Here is a 21,958-nt window from a genome sequence, read left to right as displayed (position 1 = left end):
TAGTATTTATGCCTATTATAATCACATACCATTGATGTAAACTCTTCCTGCACTTTTGTTAGTTCAGCACAGACTTCATCACATTTGTAAGTTATGGCCTTGCAATTCATTAAACGCTCTTTCTTCCTTTGTGCCTGTGCTTTCTGTTAGGAAGCCCAGGGATGAGCAATCAGAAAAGGCAGTGGAGTCAGCAATAAAAGGTCCTGGTATTTTGCAACATACATAATTAAAATGTTTTTTAAGCCCTAAAACTCAAACTCCCAGGCTTGATGACAAGGGATAGCCTAACATTCCCTTCAACTATTTACATCAAATTAACATAAATATATCCCACTCTGTGCTATTAAAATAAGGCCTATTCTTCACTTACTGGCTGCTACAACATCTGGAATGTTTATATGCTAAACACAGAAAACCTTCATAAAGAAATACTATTGCTATAACAAAATGCACAGCCTAAATGATTCATGAGAGTGTAAATATGCCATTATATTATGTGACACATCTCTCACAAATGTCTTTGCTTTCTACTCCCACTGCCACCACTTTAGTGTGGATCAGATGTACTATTGCAATAGACTCTTAATAGTACTTCCTGCCTCCCCTCCAACAACATCTCCAGTCTTTCTTTAATATTGCTGCCAAATTTTTCTTTCTCATATATAGTGCTAGTCTTCTCACCACAATATTTTCTACCTTCAGTGGTTCCCCATTACTTGCCAACTGAAGTTTAATCTTCTTTTCCTAGCATTCCCAGAATCCTACAATATAATGCCAACTTATGCTCCCCATTTGATCTCATATGCTCCCCTTCATTAATGTTGTGTACCAAGCAAACTGAAGCAATCTCTATCCTCCAAATATATGTTAAACTTTCCTGCCTCCATACCTTAGCTCATGCTTGAAACATCCCTATTCTGATCTTCACCTGTCACATTTTACTCATCTTTTAAAGTTCAGCTCCAATGCTTTCTCTACCATGAAGCCTTTTCTGATGGGTAAAACCATCATCATTGGAACTCACATACCACATGGTTACCCAACTCTCAGGGCTTTAAGAACGCAGGGCTTCTTAAACTTTTTCTACTCACAATCCTTTTTCACCTGAGAAACTTTTGCATGATCTCCAGGTACATAGGTATATAAAATAGATGTGAAAATCAAACATTTACTGATAATCATAATTTTGTAACTCCCACATTCAGTTATAAGACTCCATTTGGGTCGCAACCCATAATTTAAGAAAGTGGGCTCTAATGCACTGACCAAGGACTAGTGTGTTTTAGTTACCTAGATATGTTACTGGCCCCTCTGCTTGACTATAATAAGCTTTATGAGAATGGCAGCCTTTTCTTATCTAAATGTTTCATGACATAATGTGCCTTAGACACAACATAAATGTTTATTGAATTATATTGAATATGTGAACTTCTCTGAAGATTAATTTAGTAAAATACATGAGGAAATGCCAAACACAGGCAAGTCACGGTAACTCTAGGGAAGATACAGTAGTGCCCTGCTTATAGTTGGTATTTGTCAAGTACCTAATCTGCCCCAACATTATATGAGGCAGGGTCAGTGTAAGTTTAAACAAATGAAATGACAGTAGTTAATAACGCTGCCATAATGAAAACCCTGGAACCCAGAAATCTTAAATTATCTCAACTAAGGCAGGGAACTGCCTCAGGGCTCAACCTAAGCAACTCCCTCAAAAGAACAATAACCATCTCTCTGTCTTATCTGCAAGGTAGAAAACATGACACTTTCCTCCTTAAGGGATTCTGTGAGAATTCACTAATGAATGATTCCTTTTTCCATCCCGATTCCTTCTGAATCTGAGTCCTTTATGAAACAGAAAATTTTATGTTAAAACAATATAATTGTGAAGAAAAGCAACCTGGTAGAGGTCAGTGAATGTCAGAATTTTTTTAGAGATATATAGATATTTTGACATAAGTAAATATGTGTGAATATGTGTGAGTATATTCTGTTATTATGGAGTCAGATTCAATGTATATTCTGCTTAATTACAGTTCACACTTATATAGATTTTGGAGGCTTACGAAACACTGTCTTTGTAATAACCCTGTAAGAAAAGTTATGCAAAAACTGTGACTTCATTTTTACAGGCAAAGAAACTAAAATACTGGTAGACTTGAGATTGAAACATAGGTGTCTTGGCCCTGAATCTAAATCCTTTTTTCCTGAACTACCACACTGCTTCTCTTTTTCATAAGGAAAGGATCTTCAAAAACTTCCTAAAAATATTAAGACAATCTTATTGGTACTTAATTTAAAACTTGCATGTAGCTTACAGTGGGAAAAAATCCACTGTTAACTGTTATTTTTAATTTTGGAATAAAGTTGTTGTTTTTCTAAAAGAGAAGCTGAGAGTGGCAACACAGGAGAAAAATATACTTTTTCTTCCATACCCTCAAGAAAAAAAAAGAAATTTTTTTTTATCATCAAGAAAATTTGCAATCTTAATATTATTCTTCAATCCACTGAAACTCTTGGTTAGAAAATAAGGGCAACAAAGAACACTTCTAAAAACTAAATTTTAGTTAATGACTTGAATATTCACTTTTTTCATTCTGATAGAACTTTTTTATTTCTAGAATCAATAACCTTTTGAACTCTGCAGCCCACTTTACTAGGTTTGGGGAACTACCTGGGATCATGTCTAGTGTGTGCTGAACTACAGAACAAATTAGCCCATCTAAAAACATAAGGCATGTATGCCTGCAGCCATTGAATTAGATTTTCTCTGGGGAGAAAAATGATACTCATTTACATATTGAAAATGGTTGTTTCCTTGGCTTCACTTTCCTGAGTGCTAATTAGGTATATTGTGTAGTCCATCAGAGCAGCCAAGGGCTACTTATGCTTGGTATAAGTACTATATTTGTCATCCGCTTCATCCATCCAAAAAGCAAGCACAAAAATCCATGCCAATGTATTGTTGATCCTGTTCTGTCCTGAGGCAAGGCCAAGGTAGGATCATACCATGAACAAGGCTCAACCTTTTTTTTTTGGCATGGACTGGGAAATGAGAAAAGGCAGAAAGAAGGGTCACATTGAATGTGAACTTCCAGTATATGTTGGGCTATATGGGATGATCAACTGCCAAGGATGCTAAGTCCAGAAGCAGAAGTCTATGTCTTAACAAGAAGCAAGAAGTAGTATCAGACTCAAGAAAGTAAAGAAAAAGCAAGTAAAAAATGAACAAATCAAAACTTGGTCTTGGGGTTAGCTTAAGAAAACAAGAATCCAAATCTCTTGTAGAATTTGTCTTAAAGTCCTCAGTTTCTTATGGATACTGGGATGTTCTTCATTCCCCATGTTGAAAAGTAACATAACATTATGGAGAGAGTAACATAACATAATAGACAGCATTTGGGAGTCAGAAAGCCATGGGCTCAAATCTCATTTGAGATAGCAACTGGATTTGTGACACTTAGCAAGTAACACCTGCTCTTTAGCTCATTTTTCTGAGAAATGTGGACTTAATAACCTGAAAAGTAACTTTCAGTTCTAAATTTATGATCTGAATTAGGATGTATAACTTCACATTATCAGTGGAGTAGTATAATTTTTAATGTAGTTTTCAGTATATCCTTGAAGATATTTTAAACTGTCCAAGAAATTTGTTAATAGATTTTGGAGGCTTACGAAACACTGTCTTTGTAATAACCCTGTAAGAAAAGTTATGCAAAAACTGTGACTTCATTTTTACAGGCAAAGAAACTAAAATACTGGTAGACTTGTTGATTAACATTAAGAAATATATTTAAGAACCACAAGTAATCTATTGTTCAATTGTGTTCACATTATGGAGTTGGAAATTTCAAGAAAATTTATCTAGCCTGATCCTTTGCTGACATACCCAGATGCTCCTTTGTGACATTCTCCTTTTCCTCAAGAAAGAACATGAATCTTATAAAAATATGATTCTTAATAGAATAAAAGTATTTTGTTTAAAGTTGTTTAGAGGAAAATAGATTGCACAAAGTAGGGTCACAATCATAAATATCTTCCTCTCTTCATCTCTGTGCAATATATCAAATCAATATATTTATGCTATATATCAAATCTTGAAAAATTTATTGGTAAACTCTAGCAATTTTGTCATCTAAGCAATTAACTTGTCATAGAACACACCATATGTCACCTTCAGTTCCCCTGAATTTCCACAAATGGAGCCATATGCTACATAGATAGATATAAATATAGATATGGTATAATACTTCGTATTTTTATTTCATAAAAATATTCCATGTGGGAAGGTGGTTTTAACATTTCCCTTGCATAGCCTTTATTTAAACAAACCTTTGTTTTCTTTTGACAGTTTATATCGGTCCATCGTGCCTCAAATTCTGCTCTGGAAGAGGACAATGTACTCGAAATGGCTGCAAGTAAGCACTGTAATAATATTAATAATAATATTCATAGATTAAAACAAAAACACATGATTTATTTTGCAAGCCACAAATTGTTCTGCTTTATCAAGTTAGGTTGATTGGATTCTACCAAGGACAAATGCAAATCTGTTCAACCTAAGTTCAACACTGCAAAATTATTGTTATTACTATTATTAATTAATGTTATATATTCTTTGTAAGTGGACATATGTTTCACAGTTTCCTATATAGTAAACTTAGAAAAAATTCAACCAAGTATTCCATTTTCATAATCTATTGAATTTCAAATGACCTTCTGCATGCTAAACCATTAACTTGGGCCATTCTTTGAATTTTTAAAAGAATATTCTACAGAACGGGAGCTTATGAGAAATATTGCATACTATAAATGCTATGTATTAGTAAGTAATAGCTAGTAATTCCATATTGCTTTAAAGTCTGTGAAGCACTTCACATGTTATTTTTTATTTTGTCCTTGAGAAGTAGTATCTATTATTAATTATCCTCATTTTATAGATGAGGAAACTGAGGCTGAGAGGGTTTAAATGAATTGTGTTCCAAAAGTTTGGCAATTGTCAATGCTGTAAAATTACCCATGCACATAACTTGTAAATAAAAAGCTATATAAAAAAATAAAATAAATGAATTGTGTTCCCACAGCTAGTAAGCATATATTATAGGATTCAAACAGGATTGATGTAAGTCCAAATTATCTGCTATAACTCTTGTGAGTCAATTCACCTTCACATTTTGTTGTACAATGCCAACATTTCAAAATCTTTTAGATCATGCAACTTCCAATCAAAAAGAATTCCATTTAAAGTGAAGTATTTAAAATTACAAGGAAAATTACAAAAATGTGAAGAAAATTTCAGAGCAGAGAAATATGGTTTAATGGAACGAATGCTGGTATTTGATTTTGAGGACTTGGGTTTGAATACTGGCTCTGTCATATACTAAATACATTATCTTGGGCAAATCACTTCACCTCTCCTAGCCCCAGTTTCCTTTTCTGTAAAATGAATGCATTGGGTTCAAAGATATCTAAATTTATTTTTTGTTTCTTTTTGTTGAGGAAAGGTTAAGTGACTTTTGCAGGGTCACACAGCTAATAAGTGTCAAGTGTCTGAGGCCAGATTTGAACTCAGGTCCTCTTGACTCCAGGGCTAGCACTCTATTCACTGTGCCACATATCTGTCCTTAAGTTCCCTTCTAATGCTGAATCTATGATTATTGTATTTCAGAGAGAAAAGTTTACTCCATATTACGTCACCAAATTTCATCTTAAATGCCTTGGCAAAAATCAAATTCCTCACATCTAGAAGTAATTACCTAAATCATCATTTTCTCAGGTTTCATATATAGCCTCCTCATACATGTTTAATCCCTTGTCTTTTTAAGTTTCACAAATTTCTGCAGAAATATTAATTTAATATTTTCTTTATTTTGGAGTTCCGAAAAGATATTAATTTTGAGTCAAGAAATTGACGTTTTATCCAATATTCCAGAAAGTTCTATTTGTAAGAAAATATAAAGTAGCATCAATAAAATTTTCCCTCAAAATCTATATAACATCAATTGTATTTTATTAAAATAAATATCAGTGTCAGCAATAATTGTTTTAGAATAGAGCTCTGGCCCTGAAGTCAGGAGGATCTGAATTCAAATTTGGCCTCAGATACACTTCCTAGTTATGTGACCCTGTGCATGTCACTTAACCCCAATTGCCTCAGCAAAATAATAATAACAATTGTTCCAAACAGAAATAACAAATCTTCGGAATCTAAATAATCTAATCCAAATAATCATTTATTTTATATAGTGCTTTAGGGTTTGCAAACCGTTTCCCAAGATGAACTCCATGAACTAGACATGATAATTGCTAGTACCTATAGATGAAGAAACTAAGGCTCCAGAGGCTGTTTCCCATCCAAATTCACAGAGCTAGCAAATGTCATAAACACATTTGAAATTCTTATCATTATCTTCCAAAGCCTAAGACACATTAGCATAAAATTTCATCATATACAGCATATTAATTCTATACTCCATTGCTAAGTTTTCTCAGATATAAAGGAATATTCCTAAATTCCCTTCTAGGAGTTCTCTATTTGTAGTGAGGAGGATAAAAGGGATCTCCCAACATGTCAGCCATATATGTATATCTGTAGTAAGAAAGATATATTTTTAGATGATTCTGCTACAGTGATTTATTTTGATGAGCAGTTATTTTCCAACTGCTCTATGCACATTCTAGGCACTGTGAAAACTACCCAATATGATGGAAAGCAAAATCCATGTTTACCTAGGATGCACCTCTACCTAGGATGCAAATTTAGAGACAGTGTGGCATCTGGAGTCCTAGATTTAGAGTCAAGTGGCCTTTAGGTTCAAAGTCACCTTTTGACTTTACTGTAAAACCATGGGCAAATTATTTAATCTCTCTCCCTGGGTTGTTCTTCTATATAGAGACAATAGCTATAATGCTTACCTTATTAGGATTGTTATGATGATTAAATATTATGATATTCATAAAATGCTTTGAAAACTTTAAAGAAGCATTAAAAATCCAGTTATGATATGTAGTATTATGAAACTAATAAATTCAAGGTTCTATGTGAGGTCTGAATAAAACAGTAAAAAATAACTAAGAGGATCAAAAAGTTCCATAGAAGAGATGGCATTTAAATTGCACTTTAAAGATTAGGAAATGATCCTGTACATCAATCTCAGAAGGATATTCTAAGCAGAAGAAACAAAGGCAGAGAGATAAGAAAATGTAGTTTTACTTGAATATAAAGTGTCAATAATGATTGGGGAGGGGCAATAATATGAGGAAAGAATGTAAAGAATGAGATGATGTCAGATAATGGAGAAACTGGAATGCCAGGCAAAAGAGTTTGCAATGAATGCTGTCATTTGTTGGAGTGTTTTAGTGATGTACATTCAGAAAAAATACTCTTAAATTTCTAATCTTATAGTCAATTATGATATTATCCTTTAGGCACATATTCTAGAATTAATTTATAGCATTTTTAAAGTTTGTTTTGACTATGAAATATATTTTGGATACATTAGTGATTAAAAGGGACCCCACAAAAACCTACTTTCTACCTAAGTACATTCTGTAGTAAGCTGAATTACAATGAAATTTCAGTGTTTTGATAAGAAAAGCAAAAAAGAAAATAATAAGGAAGATAAAGGCAAGGAGAAGAAAAAAATGTGTATATGAGCCCCTGGTTAAAAACTATTTCCATGGTGTTTTGTTGTTTTAGTTGGTTTTTGTTTTGAAATTGCAAAATCTTAGATTTTATTAGTTTAGAGAATTCCCAATGAAAAACTCCATTTAGCAATGCATACTAGGCCCTGGTCTGCAACTTACTACATTAGATGGTTGCCTGGGGTACTCTTGCTCAGGGACACACAGCATTAAATGTAAGAGAAGACTTCCCCATCTAGGTCTTCTTGACTCTAGACCAATTGTATGTTTACTGCATCATACCTCTGTCTTAAAAACAATGTACTTCTAATCTCTGGCATCCCAGTGTTAAACTAAGATACATTTAAGACAATGGCTTCTTCACTTGAGTTTAGCTCAAGTGCTCAAAGCAGTTCATATTAAAAACAGAACATGCCCACAAGTATACATATGATGGCATTTTTTTCTTGGAGCTCCACCAACCTGGGATCCTAATTTCTAATAAGGATCTCCACATGAATAAAAGGTTAGTGTTTTCCCATGAGAATATTGGTAGTGTGGATTTTAAAGAGTCAAAACAAGGAAACAAAATAACGGAATGCAATTGTATTTTCCAGTTCCAAATAATATAAATACATTTCACATTAAAGTATAATCATTGCATTTTACCTAGTTGAAAATACTCCACTTGCATTTAAACTTTATCTATAAACCTTCAATTTTTTGCTAAATATATTTCAGGATTAAGTCTCCTGTTGGAGAATTTGTTATGTGGTTTTGATATGACCTTGAAGCAAATTACATACCTCACATGTTTCACCTTTATTAAGAAACTTCAGGATAAGCTCTATATAAATATTAGTATCTATGTAGGTAGATTGTGTAGAATTTGTTGAAGGTGCACAATGAATTATTGTCTTAATCATAACCTTTTCACAGCATTTCTCTGCCAAGAATATATTTCATTAGGATATTTACAATCATCCAGACCCTGCTGAGTCTTCAGATTCATAACTCTCTAAAAGATATAATAAACTCCACTTACCAGATACTTGATTTTATTCTTCAAAAGTGGATTCAAAAAAAATCCCTGAAAAATTAAAAGGTTAAAATTGAAAGCTACAAGGTTTAATACTTAATTATGTTGTATTTCTCATACAGGTGTGACCCTGGATTTTCAGGTCCAGCTTGTGAAATGGCATCCCAAACATTCCCAATGTTCATCTCTGAAAGCTTTGGAAGTTCCAGGCTTTCCTCTTACCACAACTTTTACTCTATTCGTGGTGCTGAAGTTAGTTTTGGCTGTGGTGTCTTAGCCAGTGGAAAGGCATTGGTTTTCAACAAAGATGGGAGGCGTCAGCTCATTACATCTTTTCTTGACAGCTCACAGTCCAGGTGAGCTAAGAAATGAATGGCAAAGTGATATAACTAATTTAATTTTCTTATGTGTGAATTTTCAAATTTTCTCTTTTCTCCATAAAATGTTACTTTAACCCTTTTCTAAATCATAATTAAGATTAGAGACAAGGGTTAATTTGGGGTTAATCAATTCTTTATTTAGTAATTCAAGTGCCTAACAAATGACTTTAGGGTATTTATTACCAGCCAGCTGGAAAAATATGAAATGTTAACATCAAAAAATGTGTGCCAGAGCCAAGTGCTAATTAATTATTTATATAGTTTTATTTATTTGACAGCTTGTGATGGCTGATTATATCCATTCCATGTCTTCCCTTCCCCCAGTACCTAATAAATAATACAATACAGTGATGATTGGCACTTTAAATGTGTATATGTCATTTACACATATTTGTGTGTGTGTATTTCTGTGAATGCAAATAAAACATATTCAAACCCTTCTGTTACATATTTAATATATGTGTACATATATGTATATAGTACTATATATACATATGCAAGTGTGCTTTTATGTTCACATATTACACATTGACATTAAAGGGAAGGAGAGTTAGTTACAAAGCAGCATGGGAAGTTCATCTAAACTTGCCCAGAAATCTTTTTAAAAACAGGAATGAGTATAATATTTTGAAATGCTTATGTATTGTCAATGATCTACATGAATTAATTTTTATTTAGGTTTCTCCAGTTCACATTAAGACTAGGCAGCAAATCTGTTTTGAGTACATGCAAAGCCCCCAACCAGCCTGGTGAAGGCGTTTTATTGCATTATTCATATGATAATGGAATTACATGGAAACTACTTGAACATTATTCTTATCTCAACTACCATGAACCAAGGTAAGTTGGATAGAGTTATGAAAAAGAGATATAGTGATAGCAGCTTCTTTCTGGAATCATATTTGAAATGATAGATTGTTAATAGTCTGCCATTGAGTTTTAGCCAATACAAAGACTAATGTGCCTGGAATGATAAATTAACCATGTTTCTTTTACCAAATTCGATCCTAACTGAATTTTGACATTGTAGAAACTGAAATTGGCATAATCATGAAGTTAAACATGTACAAGATAAGTGAAATTTTCTTTTACAATTAAAACAATTGAGTATTCAAATATAGACTAAATTACCAATTTTGTTGACAAAATTTTGCTAGCAAAATAACAATTTAAGGAGCGTCTTAGATCAAGCAACATTATTGATTCTATTGATAGATATTTTTATGTATTATACTGTTTCATATAACAGACTTTAACGAGAAGTTCAGTAGACTCAGGAAGTGTTTCTAGGGTATGTTTTTTGTCATAAGTAGAGCAAAATGTATTTAACACTCCACTTTTAATTATTAAACCCATTTCTGGGTCCTTTATTACATTTCTAGGATGTAAAATTTCTTTTTCATATGTATTACAGAGGTGATTTCAGAAATAGTAGGAAGTTTTTCCAAAAAATACTTCATCAACCTGCTCATAAACACTTGAAATTCATTTTACTGAAATTCATTTAACACAGAACGAAGTTTTTATTCCAAACTTAGAACTAGGGACTGACATACAAAAATCATTAGGAAAGATAACATTATGGCTTAGTTCACATTAAGGAATAAGTGACCATAAATCTTTTTATAAAAGTACACTTTAGTAACAGAATGGTGCTTTGTCTTCTAAGAAGGATGATGATAACTATAAAGAAGGAGGGGGGGAAAAAAGAAACAATATCTCTGGAGCAAATTTCTCCTACTTTAAAATTTTACTTAAGTCTTGTTTTTACAATCACAATAAAAGATTTATTACTCATATCAAATGTATCTTGATTGGATGGGTAGATGAAAGGATGGAGGAAGGGAGATAGGGAAGAAGGGGAGAGAGACAGACAGAGACAAATGAGACAGAGAAATGCAATCTAATAGATTTTAAAATGCAATGCATATAATGGACATTTTTATTCTTTGAGATGAAAAGGATTTAAATCTATATTATCTGTAAGAATAAAGCTAAATTCATCATTCTTTTGGGGGGAAACATTTGTTCGTAAAAAATTAGCATAGTATGTCTATGTCAAGTATCTAGAAAAAGAATACACAAATATACTTACAGTAATTAAGGTATTTTTAAAGTATCACCCATGCATTGTCTCTAAACAGTTAACTTTTCATAACAAGAATGGACAGTTAGAAAATTCTATTATCAACCTATATCCAGAAATGTAATTTTTGATGTAAAAATAATTACAAATATAATATACTACTACAATTGTGCATTAATTCTTGACTTCTATTTGATAGCAACATTTTTCTTCGAAGAAAACCATGATGATTTTTTTCAGTATTAAGTATGTGCATAGTTTGAAAGATTAAGCTCATAGAAGTTTCCCAGCAAGTTTTTTTTAAGACACAATGATGTGTGGTGACATTAAAAAGAAAATTTCTCTTTTAACTAAATTCCATTAGAATTCTTCCCCTGCTCTAGGCAGCTTTCTCTTGCAAATCAATATAAAAGAGATATTGCAAATTACTCTAGAATATGTAATTTAGCATGTGGTCTACATACTGCAGTAATTTGCCATGTCTTTAATAAACAGTTCATGTTCTATAAATTCTAACTAGCAGAATTAAAGATCTCGATGCTTTTAACCACTTACTGAACTCTTTTTAATAATAATGGCTGACTATAATTGATGTAGAAGCCATATTGTTGCTTGTTATGATGGTGTTCATTTGGACTTTGTCATTTGGACTTGTAACTAATTTTTGAATCAGTTTATCCTGTCTGATTTATAAAATAAATTGAAGTGTATTTGCCAATTTTTTAATAAAAATTAATGTCTGAAAATAGATGTTAGCAAGAACAGTTTACAGGTTTAAGTATTCTTTTTGTTCAAGCTGAATGGTATGTTTTAAGGATTAATTATTACTTTTATGAATGGAAAGCATTAAATCTATGAAGATGCTGAGGTTTTTTAGATTTTCTTAAGTATAGATTTAAGAATGTTTTGGTAATTTCAATTTAGCTTTTTATCATAATTACATTATTTAACCTATTTGTAGTATCTTAGCAATAGAAATCCATTTTCATAAAAAGTTATAAGAAACCATAATCAGTAACTACATATTTATTCTTTCCTCCTCAAAAAAGATTCAGATCACAAAACTGAGGTAGAAAGTTGATATAAATTTCTTAAGTGATATCTATACAATGATATAATGGATCCAGAGCCAGTTTTACCAAAATCTTGGTCAAATTATTGACCATTTTTTGCAGAATGGCAATGAATTGAATGAAAAGATATTTAAATGTGTTACTGACTCTTTTTTTGCCATTACTGACTTTCTAGGATTAAATGTTTCATAGAAAATATCTCAATAAACTGAATTTTCATAGACAAAAACCACATTGGGCATCAATTTTCATAATGAAGCTTTGCTCCCCAAGAGATATAAAACTCCAAGAAATGATAAAATCATAATTGAATGAGAAAGTTTTATTTATGAGAAAATTTATATATTAAAAACATGAATAATAATCAAGGTAAGTTAGATGATGTGACTGTGATGTATCTAAGATTATATTTATACTTAGCCAAAACATAGGTTAACAAAAGAATAATGGTATTTTAAAGAAATACATAATTTTGAATAGCACAGACTGCTCCCCCACCTAAAATCTATTCTCTTCTCATCTCTACCTCAGAGAATCTTTAGCTTCCTTGAAAACAACTCATGTTATTTCATATGAGAATCTTATCCTGATCTCACCAGCTATTCATATACCCTCCTTTCATCCTAGGAATTTTCTTTTGCATAATTTTGCCTTTAAATTCTTAGACCATTATTTTGCCACCACCAGTTTCAAAAGAATACATATTTCTTAAGGACAATATTTGACAGCACAGTTCCTGGCATGTAGTAGGCAAATATGTGACAGGAGCTGGACTTATGATTTTATTGGCACAGAAAATTTCTGGATGAAAGGTTGACACCTTCTCTGTGCCTTGTAGATTTAGAAAACTGTTAAGGTACTGAGAGGTATGTGACTTTTACCACAGTCACAAAGCCAGTATTTGACAATTATAATTAACATTCATTAGTAATGCAGAACCCTATAATCACCTTCCATAACATTCAAATGGTATATCATACAATATTAATTTGTTCATTAAAGAAACTCACAAAGTTGCTATGATATGATAGGTGTTCACATGGTGTTTACTAACTTTTGGAGAAATTTTGATAGTTAATTCCTTGAAGACAGAGATCATCTTTGTATTATCATAGCAACAATAACACTATACTGCACAAATTAGGCACTAAGTATTAATTGAACGAATGACTTAATGAATAAATAGAATGAAGTAAACAGTTTGATTTGAAGTGAAAGAAATTTTTAAAAAATAAATTCTGGGATTTAAAATATAGCAATGAATTAACAAATGAGAAAATACACCTATAACATAACAATAACTAAAATTATGGGACATTCCATTTATTGAAAAATATGCCCAAAAGAACCTAAAATTTTACATATGGTCTTATAATTGTTTTTTTCTCCAACTATCTCATTCCTTACTGAATCTTTTCTTTACCTTCATCAGTGCTTTTACTCCCATAATTCTTTCCTATTTTCTCAGGTTGTCATTTCTATTCTATATTCATTGGCCTCACAGTTAGCCTAGGATTCACCAGTCATTTTACTCGTGTTTTCACCTATCAGTGTAATTCAATTCATTATTTGTCGTTGTCATCATCATTATTATTACTAAATGCCTGCTGTTCATGAGGAACTGTTTTAAGTGCTGGGGATTTACAAATGTAAAAATTAAGTCATGCTTCTGCCCTTAAAAACCCAACATTCTACCACAAGGAACAGGAAGGAGAGAGTATAGGGGGACAATATGTAAGTCAATATAAAATGTATTTCAATTGCAACAGAGCTTGATAAAAGATCCTAACATCTAGGAAGAAAAAGAGAAGGCCTCTTAGAAAAACTAACTCTTGATCAGAGCCTTGAAAGAAGAAGAAGAATATAAGGTGCGAAGGTGAGAAGAGAGAACCATTTAGACATTAGAGATAATCTGTCCAAAGGCATGCAGTGGTGATATACAATGTCATGTAAAAGCAATAGCAAAGAAGCCAGTTTAGCTGATGTATGTGAAATGAAATAAGGTATAATCAGCTGGAAAATATAGACTCGAGCAAGATTACAAAGGACTTACATGCCAAATAGAAGTTTGTATTTTGTCCTAGATATAATAGGGAACCACTGAAGTTTTTTGAGTTGGGGATTGACATGATCAGACTTACCCTCTCTAGAAATATCCATTTGGCAGCTAATTGGAGGATGGATTGAAAAGGAGAGAGAGTCTGGACACAGGTAGACTAATTAGGAAATTATTGCAGTTAAATAGGTGACAAATGATATGGGCTGAACTAGACTGGTGGCAAGGTAATGTGGAAACAATACTGTGTTGATAAAAATCAACAAAATTTGACAACTGTTTGAATATAAAAAAATTAGTAGATCAGTGTAATTAATGAGTAAAGAATGATTCGAAGGTCATGAACTTCAGTAACTAAATGGATGATAGTGACTTCAACAAAGAAGAAGCTTAAGAGGAAAAACAGACTTAACTGGATTTGAAATATTATGGGACATCCAATTTAGATATTCAGCAAACAATTGTAATGTGAAGCTGAAAGTCATAAAAATGATGAGAGCTAGATATATAACTCAGAGCACTGGTGTAAAAATGGCAGTTGTATTTGTGAGAAATGATATCACTTAGAGAAAGGGTAGAGAGAAGAGAGGGCCTATAATAGAACCCTGGAATGTGTATGAAGGATGCATAATGATCCTGTAGATTATGTCAGAGGAGTAGTTAAACAGTATGAAAAGAATCAAGAGAAAGATTGTAACAACTCACATGAGAGCAGAGTATTCAAAAAGAAGTGAAGATCAGAACCTAACCTTGTGGAAATTTAAGAAGAATGAAGATTAAGGAAATACCGTTAAATCTATCAATAAAGATGTTTTTGCTGACTTTGGAAAACATAATTTCAATTGAGTTGATGCATCATAAACTAGATTGCAAGGAAATAAGAAATAATTAAGAAATGAGGGATATAGGCAGCTTTTTTTTTAGGAGTTTGGCTATGAAAGGCTGGAGAAATATAGAATGATTGCCTTAAAGGATAGTAGAGTCAAGTGAAAGATTTTTTTAAAGATGAGAAAGATCTTGGCTGTGTTTTAAATAATAAGGTAGAAACATTGATAGGTAAACCAACTACCAGTGAGAGACAGAGATGATCAAAGGAGCAAACTATTGAAGAGGATGGAATCAAGGACATAAAAAGAGAGGTTGGGTTTATCAATAAAAAAAAATTATCTCTTCTTCATAAACTAGAGAAAAAGGGGAAAGAATGGGAGTGGTAGCATGGAATGGTTTGAAATGTAAACCTGAGGAGAGTGTAGTGGGCTTTTCAGGAATGTGCTTCACCTTGTCTCACACTGCTTAATTTTACATGAAAACTCTATATGCCCTTTGTTAATCATAGGATTTAGAGTTGGGAGGGACTTTTAAGTCTTTAGTTTAATCTGGCTAGAGGCTTCTTATGGCTGCTAATCCTGAATCTGATATAAACATCAGAGTTTTCTTAACTTTCCTGCTTGGGCCACTGAACTACTAATTAAAATCATGAGATTAGCAAATGAACTCCCTCTGCATTCATTTTAAGCTCAGGTGGAACCCTTCATTTATTGGAAGACCTTTTATTGATTCTGTGGCACATTTCACAGTAGCTATTCAAAGCTCTTCCACTTTCATCAAGTCTAATCTTACTTTTGATTGATGCTTTGAGCAAACCTTTTCTACTGTGCGAGAAAATAATTTGATACCACCCAATCTATGCTCCTTCAATTTATCTCTCTCAGTGCACCACCTAGTTGCCCCAAATTATTACATAATATTTTGCAATTTGAGTTCTTTAGAAATAATAGCTCATATTATATACAGTGATTTGAAGTTTGGAAGATGCTTTACAAATCTTATCTCAATGGATTCTCAAAACAACCCTGTGTGTTAGGTGTTATTATCCTCATTTTGCAGAGAGATTATTACTTTCCTAGGGTCATACAGCTAATAACTGTCTGGAATGAATTTAGAACTCAGGCTTTCTATGTCCAGTGCCCTATCCATTATGCTAGGCTACTTCTCAACAAAGGGAAGTAAGATCACACAAGTAGAAGAAAAAAACCAAATCTTACACTATATAAAGCTAAGATATTGTTTCTTTTTTCAAATCAAAGTCATCAGCCTGACTTCAAAATCATGTTTCTTTGCTTGCTTTGATCCTGGTACCAATTTCTGCATTTTGTCTGGGGGAAAATAGGTATAGATATGATCTCAATAATCCACAGCTCAAAAATCATGAATGGCTCCCACCAAATAGAAAAAGTTTTGTTTAGCATTCAGTGCTTTCCACAATCAGTATTAGTACCAGTCTCATTTTCCAGCTTTGAGTCAGGGCACTCTTTGATCATATAACCTGTTCTTCTCAGCTCAGTAAATATTTCCCATATATTCACAAGCCACTATTTTAACAATAGTATTATTAATTAATTTTTCTCTTTAAAGTAAAAAAAAGATGTGAAAAATATTTTGAACTAAAAAACAAAATATCTTTTAAGCTTCTAAACAAACAATTTTTAGGCTAATTTTAAAAAGGGAGAGGCAATGTCCTATAGTAAATACATTTCTAGCTTTTTATTCAGAAAATCCTGAGTTCAAGTCTTACATCTAAGAAATATACTAGCTATATGACAAGCAATAACTTTCTAAGACTCTGAGATGTAGAAAAGTAATCTTAGTAGAATGATTTTGCTCAATGGGAGACCCCTATAGCAACTAAATCTTGAGTCTGGTGCAAATAAAATTAAAGTTTCATTTTTTATTATAATTTCTTTCAGTTCATTTTGAACATAATAAAAAGAAATTTAAAATCATTAAATATTTAATTTAGTTGACTATTATGCAAGATCTTTTTTTTTAATTCTAGATTTTCCTTTTTTATTTACTTTCTTCCTAGAATATCCTCAGTTCTAGTATAAGACAAAATGCCAATATCTTGTATAGGATCTACTAGTTATTTTTGTTAATGAAAATGAATGTGATTTTTAAGTTTTATCTTGTTTTTATATAACCATGGTTTATACATAATATAATTTAACTGTTTACTTTATGATAATTAAGAATATGGTTTGATTCGATATGAATATGACAATTTAAATAGTTCATTTTCTCATTTCAACAAGAAAATCTGAAACTCTCTTCAAAAAAATTATATATGTGTGTGTGTCTATGTATGTGTATATATATATATGCATATATATATATATATATATAAAATCTGTTTCTGAATCATCTATTTGGTCACTTTATTTTATGTGGGTTTTTTCTTCTTTATACACAAGGGAATAAAATCATCTCACTTCACTGTGCATTTACTGAAATGCCTCTCTTGGTATTTAATTGTACACTGATGGAGACAAATGTTCTACTTGCCATTTGCTTCACATCTCACCTTGTGAATATATGTGAGCAGCATGGAACTGTGATTTATGGAGCTTTCAAGCAGATGTCATTGCAGTGGCAATTAATGTATGGTCCCTGCTGCTGTATACAATAATTGCTCCTGGAAATTAGATATTATTCTTAATTTTCCTTACCGTTTGTCAGATACAGGTTTGTTGTCATAGCCACCATGAGAGATCAAGTGACCTTGGCATGTGGTGCTAAACTCATGGGAATGAGGAATCTGACAGTCCTACCAGCATAAATTTATGTGTGTAACATGAAACTTGTGTTGCTTTACCAGTACAATATGAATCCTCACTTTGGAAAGCTGTGGCTTTAGTCTTAGGTTTTGTAAAATCAGATGATGAAGTCATAGATATATTATAATGCTATTGATTTAATTCTTCCCAATTTAACATTTATTAAGCACCTACTGTAGGTACCACAGGAAATAATGTTGTGTGGTAGTTAGCTATCCTGAGATTAAGGAAATCCCGTTTCTGATACACATTCATTGTGTGGTCTTGGATAAATCATATAACCTCAAGTAACTCAGATAGCTCTCTAAGACTCTAATTTGCAGATCAGGTGCCAATTTAATAGAGAAAATTCTTCCCTGGGAGCTCTACACCAATGAAATAACAAGTCTGTTTTTCTAAAGTATCTACCATCTTGTGCAAAGCATTGAGAAAGATGCAAAAATAAATAAGATACTTTTCCTACCTACCTGGAATTTATACATGTATCAGGGATGCTTTTTCTTTGGTAGAAGAATTAACATAGGTTAAGAGAGTATCTTGGCAATAAACAGAAAAAAAATGTATTTTGATACATTATATGCCCTTCAGTTAAATAATAATGTGATATAGATGTTGACATTTTCAAACCACTGAAGTATCTTAAACATGTTTTTTTTTTTCCTTTGCCCTTCCTATCCTAAATTTTCTCTCTTTGTAGAATTATTTCTGTGGAATTACCAGCTGATGCTCAACAGTTTGGAATTCAATTCAGATGGTGGCAACCATATCACTCCTCTCAGGGAGAAGATGTATGGGCTATTGATGAGATCATCATGACTTCAATACTTTTCAACAGTATTAGTCTTGACTTCACTAATCTAGTGGAGGTCACTCAGTCTCTGGGATTCTATCTGGGAAATGTTCAACCCTATTGTGGCCACGACTGGACTCTTTGGTAAGGATATAAACACTTTAGTGTAACTAGACAATCAATTTTAGCAATGAAAAGATACATTGTGAAGGATTGCTAGTGGTGCAGATTTATATAAAATTGGATTGAATTAACAAGAGAAGTAATAGAAATATTCTTTGGAAATCTTTATGTAAAATTATTTGTGTCATCTATCTTGAAAGTAGGAAAATGAAGTCTTCCGTTCTCTGGCTCTTTAAACATAATTAGAAAAAAAAAAGTTCTGAAAAAATTTTACTTACTTTACTACTGAGTACAGGGCAGGCCTATTTAATTTCTCCAGATGAATCTCTTTCATTGTTATTCCTTGTAATTGTCTCCAGAGTGCATATCACCAAATGTCCAATCAATGACCTAATCATAATTAGAGGTAAATTTTATACTCCAGTGCACAGAGAATTACCTTTGATGGAATTGTGCATGTACAGTGATTTTCCATACACAGCAGGATAAAATCTTTGCTTCAAAATTACTGCTAATGGAAATGAAAGTACAGCTGATCACTTTTACGCTGAGCTCTTTCAACCTAGACAGAATGAAAGAGATCTATGAAAAATATGAAAAGATCATATTCTGTGTTTTTTGTTGACAATCTTTCATGGATCGTTTCTGTGTATCATTTTTTTTTTAATTTTGGTAGGAGAGGAAGGAAAATTATTGGGTTTCAGTGAGGAGATACAAGCATAAACAAAAAATTGACTCCTTTGAAATTTATATGTTAGATTTTTTTAAAAATTAATTTAATTTAGTTATGTACCTATAAACTACAAACTAAAATGCCTAAGTGTGTACAGTAGTTGTTTTTAGTAATTTGTAATATAACAATGATACTATATCATAAAGGCAAGTGCTAAATGAAGGTGTTTATTTTTTAGAAATGGTCAACATCTGCTGAAGTAAATTCCAAACTTGCTGAATCTGTAAATTTGACAAGGGTTGAATGCATAACAGCAGTTTAATTTCTATGCTTTGATCAAATCCCTAAGAATAGTATCCTTTCATACAAATCTGATGAATATTTTTAACCTACTGCCGCTTTAATTGGTACAGATACATTTACTCTAAAAAAGCACAATCAGAGTAATTATAGAAAAATATAAGGAAATATAAATAATTGTACAATCCCCGTGGGCACCTTGAATAGCACCATAGGAGTTTTATTAACAAGTACATTTGAGCAATCTGATTTGACTTTCTGATCATCTCTGGAAGTAAAAGAAGTTGACTTGGTTCTGCAAATAACACAGAGTATGTTCAGGCAGTGATAATGAGAACATAGAAATACATTAACCACTTTAATAAGGACAAGAAAAGTGCTTACTGCTCATTAAACAGAAACAACTTGGTAGATCTCAAACTGTTCACATTTTCTTAGCCAGTGAGTTAGAATAAAAACCCCTTTAACAATATTGTTTCCTCAGCTGTTACTAACTAGCATATCATCTAAAACCGTGTTTCAAGAGTCAGTGTCAACATATAAGTTTAGAAATACTTTTTTTCAGAAACACTTGTTACAGTATTCAAAATTAAATTGCCACATTGTAATAATTTTGAAATCCATGTGTCAGTCATAAGCTCCTAATCAGAAAAAAACAAGCTGATCTATTTCTTGATAGAAAACCATTGGAGTATATTATCTTATTATGTAAACAATTTTAGGACACTGTCTAAGATGTGAACTATACCCTTCACTGACCTTGTTTCTCTCCAGGGAAATTTTTTAAGTTCCACCAGATCTGTACAAATGGCTGGTGTTAAATTAATTATTGTTGGCTTTTCCCAGCTGTGAGTTCATTTGGTTCTCATTTTCTAGCTCATGACTTTCCATGAGCATGGATTGCTAAGGCAATGAGAGTGTTCTCCAGGGAAAACTTAGACAATTGCTTTTTCATTAGGAGAACTATAGTCAATATGCTATAAATCACTCTACTGCATGCCATCATAGAGTACTTTTTCAGCAGAGGAAGGAATTGCTTATAATTATCTGTGATGCTTTCATTTCTTCCTGAGAATCCATAAATCAGAGCCTATATCAGCTTTAAGCAATAGAATAGTTTTCTTGATAACTCTTCACAATATACATTTTAAACAAAATATTATGAAGTTAATTTTTCTTTTCAGATTAAAACCCCCAAAATGGACCCAAATAACAATAACTCCAAGAGATTCCAAAAACAAGAAACCATATTCTCAGATAATTCAATATCTAAGGACTCAGAATCTCAGTACTTCTGCAGAGGGATTATTATAATGGCATTTTAGAAATGTCTATTTTTCATAGCTGAAAGATGTTGGAAAGTGCATCACTGGTTAATTGAGGAGAACAAAACATGGTATCTCTTTTACTGTTTTGAAGTCATTTAAAAACCAAATTAGTCACCAAAATTAAATTTGTCTTCTTCCATTTTAGAAAGACAACAAGCAGCATTTTCCCTGAATGATATTCCCTGAAATGGGAGCATATTCCTTGAACAAAGAGACACACACCAAGGGAGAGACACAGACACAGACACACACACACACACACACACACACACACACACACACATATTTAAAGATGGGGGATTGCTTTCTTTTTTGCATTATAAACCCTAGTTCTGAACATTTGTCCCCTTTTTCATTATCGGCAAACTTTTTCAAATTTTTGTTTGGAAATCAATTATGGAAAATTTAGAAAAAAAATTCTAAAAATAATGTTTGGGTGGTATTTAGGTTTCTAGATCCTCAAAAACTTAATGTCTGATATAGCTTAAATATTATACATTTACAATAAAAAGTAAATACACATTTGTGTGTATAGATATGGATATTTCCAATGCTAATTGTCAGAAAAACAAAATCAGTAGCATTGAATTATATATGATGGTTTTTAAATTTGGAAAGGTTCTGAAAAAAATTAATTTGAAGATAAGATAAAATGGAAGAAGATAAGGTTCTGAAGGAGATTGGGAGGAATTTTTAAATACTTCAGAGGTTGATGGTATTGGATTTTTAATCTAATTTTAATTTAATTTTCTTGATATATTTCCTTTCCCCATCAAAACATATATTTTTGTATATATTAGTCATAATTAGTCACTCAATATTTTGAGTGATAAAAGGAGTGAGGAGGGAGGCAAAAGAGAAATAATTTTCTGAAGT

At 32.1% G+C, this 21,958-nt stretch overlaps 1 protein-coding gene across 4 annotated transcripts in view; it reads left to right on the top strand.

Moving 5' to 3' along the window:
• Positions 1 to 21,958, top strand: part of RELN (reelin) — a 515,944-nt gene that overhangs the window by 331,302 nt on the left and 162,684 nt on the right. For all 4 annotated transcript variants that reach the window (XM_031938705.1, XM_031938703.1, XM_031938706.1 and 1 more), the window contains exons 17-20: positions 4,349 to 4,415; positions 8,782 to 9,015; positions 9,718 to 9,879; positions 18,566 to 18,802. In XM_031938705.1, the coding sequence (XP_031794565.1) occupies positions 4,349 to 4,415; positions 8,782 to 9,015; positions 9,718 to 9,879; positions 18,566 to 18,802 (700 nt within the window). The remainder of the gene's footprint in view (positions 1 to 4,348; positions 4,416 to 8,781; positions 9,016 to 9,717; positions 9,880 to 18,565; positions 18,803 to 21,958) is intronic.

This window comes from Sarcophilus harrisii, chromosome 5, assembly GCF_902635505.1.
Source record: "Sarcophilus harrisii chromosome 5, mSarHar1.11, whole genome shotgun sequence".
NCBI classification, from domain to species: domain Eukaryota; kingdom Metazoa; phylum Chordata; class Mammalia; order Dasyuromorphia; family Dasyuridae; genus Sarcophilus; species Sarcophilus harrisii.
The sequence above is the reverse complement of the archived record's forward strand: the minus strand, read 5'-3'. Positions and strand labels throughout refer to the sequence as shown.